Here is an 11,710-nt window from a genome sequence, read left to right on the forward strand (position 1 = left end):
CAATTATGGTTCTATATATTTCCAAATTTTCTCTTTGTTACTCTCGACACGTTTTCACATGCTTTCTGAAACCACCACGGTCTTTTCGCTAGTGTGTTTTTGAGGGTGTTTGGTTTTCTTAGCTGCTACTTGGGTTAAATTTTAGTTCACTAGCACAGCTGACAATTACTTTGTTGCACATGCAAATTTTCACAAATCATAAGTAGGTGCCAATGCAGAGAAGTGTTTTGACAGGTTGTTAGGCGTGTTACTTCATTTAGTTGTTTACCTTGTAACCTCCCTACATTTAGTTGTTTACCTTGTAACCTCCCTACATTTAGTTGTTTACCTTGTAACCTCCCTACATTTAGTTGTTTACCTTGTAACCTCCCTACATATAGTTGTTTACCTTGTAACCTCCCTACATTTAGTTGTTTACCTTGTAACCTCCCTACATTTAGTTGTTTACCTTGTAACCTCCCTACATTTAGTTGTTTACCTTGTAACCTCCCTACATTTAGTTGTTTACCTTGTAACCTCCCTACGTTTAGTTGTTTACCTTGTAACCTCCCTACGTTTAGTTGTTTACCTTGTAACCTCCCTACATTTAGTTGTTTACCTTGTAACCTCCCTACATTTAGTTGTTTACCTTGTAACCTCCCTACAAAGATATAACTTGCTTTCATTGTTGGATTGACACCAGCTGTATATAAATACCAGCAGGGGAGCCCCGCGGTGCGAAGGCAATTTTGGGGTGCGCGGTCTCCTTGCCCCTGTCTGTCCCCCCTCTCGGGCCTGGTCGATGTGTGGGCCGGAAGCCTGAGACTGGATTTGGGCTGTCGGCAGCTTCCAGGGCTTTTTTGGGCCTGGGGATGTGTGGTCCGGAAGCCTGGGACTGGATTTGGGCTGTCGGCAGTTGGAGAAGCCTAGGCCCGTTTTGCATTGTTTTTTAACCTAAACATTTCTAGCTTTTAATACCTTCAAAGATGAAAGTTAAAGTACTTACAAAACATTTTTGGTAAATCTTTTTGGAAAAAAAAGATACTAACCTCGATGAGCATATTTTTAGGTTAAGGCAATGGCGTTTTTAGCTTGAGGCAATGGCTGCCAGATCCCTGAGATGAAAACGATTAGTCCCGCCCACCGATTGGTCAACCATCAGGTGACTGAACTGCAGGATTGGTCAATCATGACGGCACAGGATTGGTCGACCTTGACGTCAGTCAATCAATGCTAATGAGTGGAATTTTGAAGGTTTTTTGTATAACGCGTGAACAATTTTTGTCCGACCGAAAAGTAAATACGCTTATGACCGTTCTGGAATCATAAGCTTTCTTTGGATGTAACGCACGTGTAGGTACGCTCTATAACTTTCGAGTGTATAGCCGGACAGACAAACGGAACGAACCGCTTTTATATATAGACTAGCTGAAGTGCCCGGCAGTGCCGAGGCTTTTTCGAGGGAATGTTGTTGTTGGAAGAGAGAGAGAGAGCGACTGGGGGGAAGAGAGAGCGACTGGGGGGAAGAGAGAGAGCGACTGGGGGGAAGAGAGAGAGCGACTGGGGGGAAGAGAGAGAGCGACTGGGGGGAAGAGAGAGCGCGACTGGGGGGGGAAGAGGGGGGGGGGGAGGGAGGGAGGGGAAGGGAGGGGGAGGGGGAGGGCGGGGACGGGAGGGAGGGGGGGAGGGGGAGGGCGGGGAAGGGAGGGCGGGGGGGGGAAGGGAGGGCGGGGGGCGCCCCCCCCCCCCCCGAGGGTCGCGGCACCCCCCCCCCCCCCCCCCGAGGGTCGCGGCCCCCCCCCCCCCCCCCCCCCCCCGAGGTGAAGACCGCCGATTGCGGCTGTGCGAGACGTCCGGCGGGCCCGGTTGCCAGGGTAACGCTGGACGCTCAGCAAGCCCCGCCCCCCGGCCGAGCCAGAGACGTCTCAGCTCCTGCTGCGCGCGCACCCTAGCAGCGCTGGGCTGAGGCTCGGCCCTCCAGCCTTCGAGTGGGGCCGGGAGGTGCCTAGCTCGGGCGTGGGTGCGGAGGAGACGCCGAGGCTTCTAGGCCTACCTGGAAAAACGGGGAAAGGTAGGAAAATTAATGAGATTAGATAAGTTAATTACTTTCTAAATCATTTTTTTTTTAAAACAATATGTGTTTTAAAAGCAACGTTTTTTTTTAAGACGCTGAAAGCGGGAAAAAGAAAGGAAAAGTTTGGAATCAAGATGGCGGCGACTCACCTCGGTTCAGAACGATAAAGCCCGGCCACACACGCACCGATTGGCCCGGCGGCACACGCCAGCAACCCGGCGTACGATTGGTCGAGCTCGAGGTCACTCTGTCGCTAATGAGCGGATAATGAGATGCTAATGAGCGGAATTTTGAAGGTTTTTGGGATACCGCGGGCGCAATTTTAGCCCGGCCGAAACGTAAATACGCTTAAAACCGTCTCGGAAGCGTAAGCTTTCTTTGGAGGTAACGCGCGCGTAGGTACGCCCTGTAACTTTCGAGCGCATACCCGCAAGACGCACACGCGATGACAGACAGAATGACAGACAGAAGTACCGATTTATATATATAGATAGACTAGCTGGAGTGCCTGGCGGTGCCAAGGCTTTTTTGAGGGGATGTTGTTGTTGGAAGAGAGAGAGAGAGCGACTGGGGGGGGAAGAAAGAGAGAGCGACTGGGGGGGAAGAGAGAGAGAGAGCGACTGGGGGGGACGAGAGAGAGAGAGCGACTGGGGGGGAAGAGAGAGAGAGAGCGACTGGGGGGAATAGAGAGAGCAACTGGGGGGGAAGAGAGAGAGAGCGACTGGGGGGGAAGAGAGAGAGAGCGACTGGGGGGAAGAGAGAGAGCGACTGGGGGGGAAGAGAGAGAGCGACTGGGGGGGAAGAGAGAGAGCGACTGGGGGGGGAAGAGAGAGAGCGACTGGGGGGGGAAGAGAGAGAGCGACTGGGGGGGGAAGAGAGAGAGCGACTGGGGGGGGAAGAGAGAGAGCGACTGGGGGGGGGGAGAGAGAGAGCGACTGGGGGGGGGAAGAGAGAGCGACTGGGGGGAAGAGAGAGCGACTGGGGGGGAAGAGAGAGAGCGACTGGGGGGGAAGAGAGAGCGACTGGGGAGGAAGAGAGAGAGCGACTGGGGGGAAGAGAGAGCGACTGGGGGGGAAGAGAGAGCGACTGGGGGGGAAGAGAGAGCGACTGGGGGGGAAGAGAGAGCGACTGGGGGGGAAGAGAGAGCGACTGGGGGGGAAGAGAGAGCGACTGGGGGGAAGAGAGAGAGCGACTGGGGGGGAAGAGAGAGCGACTGGGGGAGGAAGAGAGAGAGCGACTGGGGGGAAGAGAGAGAGACGGGGGGAAGAGAGAGAGAGACGGGGGGGAAGAGAGAGAGAGACGGGGGGGGAAGGTGGCCCGATGGACCCCTGCGAAGGAAGGAAGAAGGTAAGCTCCCCCTCCCTGTCCCACCCCCTCACTCTTTCCCTCCCTCACCCTCTCTCTCCCTCCCCGTCTCTCCCTGCTTTACTCTCTCTCCCCCTCTCCCCCCTGTCCTCTCCCTCCCTCACCCTCTCCCTCCCTCACCCTCTCTCTTCCTCCCCCGTCTCTCCCTGCTTTACTCTCTCCCCCCCCTTGTCCTCTCCCTCCCTCACCCTCTCCCCTCCTCCCACCCTCTCTCTCTCCCCTCTCCCTCCTTGCCTCTCTCCTCTCTCCCTCCCTGCCCCTCTTCTCACTCTCACTCTCCCTCTCCCTGTCCTCTCCCTCTCCTCCCTCCCTATTTCTGTCTCTCTGACGTCTGTCTGTTGACTGTTCCCCTCTGCTACTCCAGGCCCCGCCGTCCGCCCGCTCTCTGGGGCAAGGTAAGAGCCGGGCTCCGGCCCCACACCCACAGCGCCAGGGATCAGCACCCAGGGAACCCGCCCGCCGCCCAACGTGAACAACAAACACCCTCCTCACCTGTCACGGAGTTGAAGTCTCCGAAAGCGGCCACGGTGCCCCAGGCCTCTTCCCCCGCGCATTCAGGAGGCACGGGGAAGAGAGAGAGAGAGACTTGGGGGGGGGGGGGGTGAGACGCCGCCGCGCCACCTGCTCCGCGGAGCTCCGTGCCGCCACCGCCGCACCAGCCTTTACTAAGATGGCGGCGATCGGGGGCCGCTTGTTGACTGGGGCCGGGAGGTGCCTAGCTCGGGCGTGGGTGCAGAGGAGAGGCCGAGGCTTCGAGGCCTACAAAAACGGTGAAAGGTAGGAAAATGATAGAGGTTAGAGAAAAGATGTACAAATTAATTAACTTTTTTGAAAAACAATGTGTTTTTAAAGCAACTTTTTTTTTGTTGGAAATGTAGATTTGAAAAGAAACACGCAGAAAGCGGGAAAAAGAAATGAACAGTTTGGAATCAAGATGGCGGCCGCTCACCTCGGTTCAGAACGATAAGGCCCGCCCACCGATTGGTCGACCGTCATGTCACCGAAGCGTAGGATTGGTCAATCGTCCTGTCGCTCGACTCTAGCAGGGCCCGCCCGCACGCGCGATGAACCCGCCCCCGCCACGCAGCGATTGGTCGACCGTCGGGTCGCTCGACCTTAATGTCACTCTATGCTAATGAGCAGATAATGAGCGGAATTTTGAACGTTTTTTGGATACCGCGGCCGCAATTTTTGTCTCGCCGAAACGTAAATACGCTTATGACCATTCCGGAATCGTAAGCTTTCTTTTGATGTAACGCACGTGTAGGTACGCTCTATAACTTTAGAGTGTATAGCCGGACAGCCACACCGATCGATCCTTTTAATATATATATAGATAATAATAATTCAACTTTATTGTCATTGTACAATGCACAACGAAATGTGATCTTGCAAGCTCCCATGAGTCCAGTACAAATAACATTAACATTAAACGTAAATAGCACCGTCCTGGGAGAAGCAAAGCCGCTGCGTCTGTGCGCGCCGCCATTCCATTTCCACCATTCCTCCTGTCCGACAATCTTCAGACCAATGCCCGGGCCTGCTCACCAGCCGCCCCTCCCGGGGCCCCTTCCATGACCTTCTCACCAACCGCCCCTCCTCGGGGCTCTTTCCGTGACCTTCTGCACCTGGTCTTCCCTGATGGTCACCCCTCCATGAGTACTAACCAGGTCCTGGCTCTGCTTAGCTTCCAAGCCTTGTCCCTAGTCCCAAGAACAGGGATAGATATAGATAGATGAGACATTGAGATCCCCCCTCCCCCCAGCCTATCAATACAGTATCTCCATGATTGAATTATGTCAATAAACTTGCTGTGTTCTCGGTCAGATAATAACTTGTGTTTTGGACTTGTGATTGTGTCCTGCACTATTGTCCTTGTACCATTTGTGATGCGCATATTCTGCTGACACACATTGGGTAACATAAAGTCAGGGCAATTTACATTTTTGAAAAATGGTAAAACCACATACATTGTTGGTAAGATACTGTTATTAAAGTATCTGGAATAAATTTAAATATGCTTGCACAAGAGTAAATGCTTCCTGGACATTAAATAAACATCAGTTTTAGATTGGTTATTAGCCAATTCTGTGTTGGCTATATGTTGTGCGAAGAGAACCAGATACCATAGGCTTCGTGAATTTTTTTTGTTCTTTGAAGGTATTGCTGTGATTTGTTCATTTGCAATGAACCATTGTAAATTCACGGAGGCATTAAATTGTTTTTATGTGCCAGTAATTTGATAAGATATATATTTAAAGAGCTGGTGAATACCAACTTGAAATAAAGTAGATAATGGCACACTTTGGATATGCATGCAAATAAATATTTATATACGTGCCTACACAATCGATATGAGAGTTATTTCAGTCTTCAGCATTGTCAATGTGACAGCAATAATTGAAATCATGGCAAATGTGCACAAAGAAATGTCCTTGTAAAATGTATAGGATAATTAAATGGATAGTATCTTGCTCATAGTATTTGCATTAACTATATACTGAATACAGCACTTGGCTGCCATTTAGTAAGTGACCATTTACTTACAGCTATTAAGTTTTATATTTTACTCATTTTAATTGTGATTCCAGCAGCCAGTGAAAACATCAGTTACTTCCTTAGATTGAAAACCTAAGCTGCAGTATGTTATCTCATGTAGGCCAAGTTGCAGACTTTTAAAGTTTTAATTAATGTTCATTTTCTTCATGCTTTTAACAGGAGATTTCTGTGATTCGTTTCTGTCCAGTAACTGAGGAAGATCAGATAACGTACACCTCACTGTATGCATACTTCAACAGCAGGCAGCGTTATGGGGTAGTAGCCAACAATGTGAAGCAGGTTAAGGACATGTATCTTATTCCATTGGGTTCCTTGGAAAAAGTTCCTTACCGGCTGTTACCATTTGATGGACCTGGTGAGTTTATACAGCAGCTAATGTTTTTTTTGACTGAGTTGCAGAACATTAACAAAGTAAAGGTTTGATAAATATGTTCCTAATTCATGACTTGAAAATGTAGCATTGGTTACAATAAGGAAGTTAGTACAGATTTCAGCTAATGAATCTTTTTTTCTTTATTTTTTTATATTTAAAAGAATAGTGTACCTAACTGGTATTATTACCAGTAGAATCCATAATAATATGATTCTACCACCAACAATCTTGTAATTAAAAACTTTTTTAAAATGTTATAGTCAAGTAGGAAATCTTGCTAGCCTGACAGGATTTTGAAATTGGAAAGGAAAAGTAGATGGGAGTTGAGCTTTTTGTGTGCGCATATAGCCTGACTTATTTTTCTAGGCAGTACAAGGGCAGACTTGATAGGTTCACTGTTGCATCTCTCCCTCCACCTGATCTGGAGGGAGGCTGGATCCATTTGCCGAGTGTGCATTAATTTAAAATATTTTTGGAAGTAATACACCCACAGAAGGGAAGGTAGCCTGTTCTTTGGATTATTAGTCCAGTAACATAACCACTGCACTATTGTCCTTGTACCAGTTGTGATGTCCTTCATTTGAAAAACAATTGACTCCAGACTTGACGCTAGCTGAAACCTTGATTATTTGGAAGTACGAAATAGTCTGTAATCAAGTTGCCTTCCTAACTGCTGATGGATGTGTCAGAAGTGAAGTGCAAGCTCGTTAACATGCATTTTTTGTTGCTTGCGTCTCTGAAGTGCATTGGAATGTTTTTCTATGTTAAAGGCACTTCTTGTTTGCAAATTAAAATTAAAGCTGAATTACAATTTAGTGAATAGTTGAAGTAGTAAATATATTGTGTTGGATTGGTGCCATAGATTTGGACATGTAGGCAGGAATTCAAAGTTTTATAGACCATAAAATAAGAAAGTGTAACTGTACAGCAGCAATGGTTCTTTTCCAAAAAAAAATGCCCAGGAGTAGCACAGCTATGTGTAACTTTCATTGTAGTGATGTTTTTATATTATGACACATTTCAATGTAAAATGCATGGCTCTGTGAAGTAGTCAGCAAAGGTTCTACCTAATTAATGTATTTTGTCACTTTAAGTGTTGTTAATTCCATCAGTCATACAGGATTATACAATTATATTTCATTGGCATGAGTTTTGTTTATATAAGTGCAGCATCATTTTAAAGTAATGACAAGTCATTCATTATTATTGACAGGACTCGAAGTAGTTCGCCAGAATCTTCTCCTTGGGTTGATAATTCGACAGAGGGTGAAGAGATTGCTTAGTGCTTCGCCTTCTGAAGAAGTGTCTGAATCAGAGAAGCTGCCTAGTAGCTTGCCTCAAGAGAAGAAAAGCAAACCAGAGTATGTGGAAGCTGAAGTTGAAGATGATGATGAAGACGAAAACCAGTTCTTTAATTCCTTCACTTCTGTGTTGCCTAAATTTAGAAGCAAGCCCAAACAGTCACCACCAGTAGAACCTCAGATTTTGAAAACACCTCCTTCATCGCCAGCAGAGCCTATTCCAATCCTATCTACAAAGCCATTAAGATTTCTTCCTGGAGTTTTGGTTGGTTGGGAAAGCCAATCCGCGTCTCTTGAATTATCTGACAGACCACTGGATGATATTCTTCAGAGTCTATTGGGAGATGCAGATAAAGAAGCTGAACAGAAGCCTGTCTCTAGCACCGGACCTGACTTAGGAGAGCCTCTAGTTAGTAAAAAAGATTCAAAAATACCAAAAATGTCACATCCTGAAGAAACTGGTGATGATCAGGAGAATGCTAAAAATGTCTTGCATGATCTTCCAGAGGAAAATGAGAAGGCTGATGATGTGTTGGAGGATGTCAAAGTTGCAGAAACTTCAAAGGCAACTGGGTTCCTTACAACTCTCACGCTAAAAGACAAGCCACCAGATGTTTCAACCGAAGCATTTCTTTCAAGTCTTGCAGCTCTAAAATCACCACCAAATCAGAAAGAAGAACACGAGAAACTTCGGCATCACTATAAGGTAAAGAAGGTGAAAACGGAAAACTCGAAAGAGCAAAAAGAAGCTTCAGGTAGTTCTTCATCTCAGCCTGTGACCCCCAAGATTGAGCTATCTTCACCCGAGCCCACTACAAATGCTGAAGAGGTAGATCCCATACAAGATGCTCTTGCAAGAGCCTCGCAGGTTGTTAATATAAGCAGAGACCCGAGACAAGCGGCCGTTCGAAAGCAGCAAGGTATTTCTGCAATAAACAAGCCTGTTGAGGACAGCGCAGATGATCAATACTTGGATAACAGAAAAGATAAAAGTGAAGATGAGAGTTTAAACATAAAGGATGCAGAGGAGGTTTTTAAGAAACCCTTAGAAACTGAACAAGGAGAAGCAACCACCAAACAAGTTCCTAAAGACACAATTAATACTCAAAGTCAGCAATCCAGTAAACAAGTGCAAGGACTAACACCTTGTATTACAGAGGTTTCTCGGTCAGTCTTTCAGAATATCTCAAATCCAGTGCCAGAAACAGAACCTGCAGTTTCTTTGCATAAAGGAGAAACTCATTCTGATACCGAAATGGTAGAAACACACACTATTGAGACTGTGCAGTCAATCCGAAGAGAAATTGCCCCATTGCTTTCTTTCCATGAGCCACGCGTTGGTTCGCATTTTGAATTCTCTTCAAATGCTGTACCTACACAGAATCAAACTCCTGTGCCAGCAGTGTCCACATCATTGCCAAGTGATGGCCCTTCAGGTAACCGAGTACCAAGTAGAAACATCTTCCCTCCAACAATACCCCCGCTGCACAATTTCTCCCAAGTTCAAGGTCACCCTTCTGGTTTTCCATTTCAACGAGGTCTGCCTACTGCAAATTTCCAACCACCGGGTAATTTGATGCCTACGTTCATGCCAGTCCGGCCCCCACCACTTCCTCCACCACCATTTCGCCTTCAAAGTGATCTTCATTTGAGGTTTCATTCCCCAGATCTTGGTGCAACACATGCCTTAGGCCCAAACCACATGATGCCTTGGCTACCGCCAATTCCCTGTCCACCGCAACACCACTTGGGTCTCATGCACCTTGCTCATGGGCAAGCAATGCCACTTTTCCCCTCTGACCATCCAATTGATGTCAATAGATATGCACCAAATTCAGGAACACCAAATTTTCAACCTATTAAGGATGACCATAGACAAGAAAGACATCATTGTGATCTTTGGGATAGATATAGCCAACGTTCAGAACATAATTTTAGCAAGGAGCATGGCAGTCATCATAGACATAGGTTTTATAGTGATTCTTATCATCGAAGAAAAGATAGGCACAAAGAAAGAGAGAGGGACAAAGAAAGAGAGAGGGACAAATATTGGGACCGAGATTCAGAGCGAGACAGGGACAAATATAAAGAAAGAGACCGCGATAAAGGGAGAGACAGAGAGAAGAGAAGAAGTCATGAGGACAGGTATAGAGATAAAGATCGGGATCGATATCGGGAAAGTGAAAAGAGCCATGATGGCGCGGACTCGAGAAAAGAACGAAGCAAAGAAAGAGAAAAGGGTAAATCTGAAAATGAAGATCACGATAGTGACAAAGATAGAGGAAAGGGAAGGAGCAGGGACAAGCACCGAGAGAAGGTACAGGAAAGAGAAAAAGATGTGGAACGGGATAAACACCACAGGGATAAAGACCATGATAAAAGGGACCACAGTGACAGAAGCAAAAGCAAGAAGAGAAAGAGTTCTCCAGAGTCTACTGCTGACTAACTTATCGGTATAGAACCAAAAATGCTAATCTGTGAACTTTGTCCTGATAGTTTGAAGCAGAAATAATCGGTATATCTGTACTCGTCAACTAGGATGCCAGTTCATGTTGCAATGTTATGATGACATGATTTCACTTGTGTGGTTTCTTGTACAACATACAGTATTTACAACCATGTCTTGCTGCTCTTAAATACTAATTAACAATACAAGAAGCTGGTAGTATAACTTTTTAAGTAATTTTATTACTTCTGAATATTAGCCAAACAGATAGTTCTAGCATGAGCTACTATACATGTCAAAATTGAAAAGTTTAAAAATCACAGCTCTTGCTGTTACTGTTGTCTGGGTTCTTTCCTAAAATAATGTACGCTTTGTAGGCAATTTGCAGTGGCGCACACTTATGAATAATTATACAAAGGCATCATGTTCTTCTTCGAACCAGTTGTGGTTGTACATTTCTGAGGTTTTATGTTGTACTTCTATTTCAATCTATTAATTCCATTCGCAGGAGTTGGCTGTTAACTATTGCACTGTTTTGATGCTTAAACGGGCAATCACTACAGTGTAAGTGTTGTATTAAAATTTTAGATAAAGATTGCATTGAGAATAAAACTATACATCCAACTATATTTTGTAAAATTGTCACATTGTTATCTTTGTTGCTTCAACATTGTAGACTATTGCTTGTATACTACCTTTTTCTGTTTTATTCATCGATCTTTTTACTGATGAATCTCTGTAAATATTTTAAATGATGTTTTCATTGTAAATGATTATAAAAATGAATTTTCTTCACATTATAGTTGTGTTCTGGTTTTAATGTTGCATATCCCCTAAGTGTGATTTTTTTTCTAGAATAAACCATATGATACAGCTAGCACGGGAAATGTATATCACTTTGTGGGGGTGGAGCTCCTGTTATGTTTTGGTGTAAACTACATTGTTGGGCAGTTTAAAGGAACTATCCTATATCTTAATTAATGCTATGACTGGGTGCTTAGTGCTAACATTGGGAAAGTACTTAATTTCTCACAATAGTAAGGATAGCATTGTAAAGTTAGAAAAAATGAATAGGTATGAATTAGGTTATGAGCTGAAGTAGAGCTGGCATCAATTTTAACCCTTTGAGCTCCTCTTACAATCTGGCATTAATTTTAACCCTTTAAGCTTCTCTTATAGTCGTCTTAACAGTAAGTTTACAAGGGTAGCAGTAGAAACATCCCTTCCAGAATTTGATACATAAAATACATCACACATGGACCTAGTTAACTTTTCAGTGCTTACCATTTAATTGGATGGAAACATGGGCCTAGAAATTCAGTGGGCTGCGCCACCCGTTACCGCCCAAAGAGGGCAGTTAGTGGGTTTTGCGCCACTGGCCACGCCTCCCGCTAAATTTAGCGGGACGCTAATGGCGGCGCTAGCCATTAGCGCTGCGCCGCCACCGATGACGTCATTGGTGTGCGCAGCGCCCCGATCGCCAAATTTGGTAGCACCCCTTGCTTTAACGCCGGTCACAATTTGCGACCGGTTCAGGGGGGCCTACCTGCGGCGGTAGAGGTGTGGGGCGGCCATTTTTTTTGCTGGCCACCTGCCAGCACCTCTCCGCGCCG

The 11,710-nt window shown here is 46.0% G+C and overlaps 1 protein-coding gene across 6 annotated transcripts in view; it reads left to right on the top strand.

Annotated features, from left to right (window-relative positions):
• The window catches only part of LOC147112358 (PHD finger protein 3-like), a 149,624-nt gene extending 138,732 nt beyond the window's left edge, over positions 1-10,892 (top strand). For all 6 annotated transcript variants that reach the window (XM_085996538.1, XM_085996539.1, XM_085996540.1 and 3 more), the window contains 2 exons: positions 6,137-6,332; positions 7,564-10,892. In XM_085996538.1, the coding sequence (XP_085852664.1) occupies positions 6,137-6,332; positions 7,564-10,097 (2,730 nt within the window). In that variant the 3' untranslated portion in view covers positions 10,098-10,892. The remainder of the gene's footprint in view (positions 1-6,136; positions 6,333-7,563) is intronic.
• The last annotated feature ends 818 nt before the right edge of the window (positions 10,893-11,710 follow it).

This window comes from Somniosus microcephalus, chromosome 9, assembly GCF_052327205.1.
Source record: "Somniosus microcephalus isolate GS21.2 chromosome 9, FLI_Smic_1.0, whole genome shotgun sequence".
Classification (NCBI taxonomy): domain Eukaryota; kingdom Metazoa; phylum Chordata; class Chondrichthyes; order Squaliformes; family Somniosidae; genus Somniosus; species Somniosus microcephalus.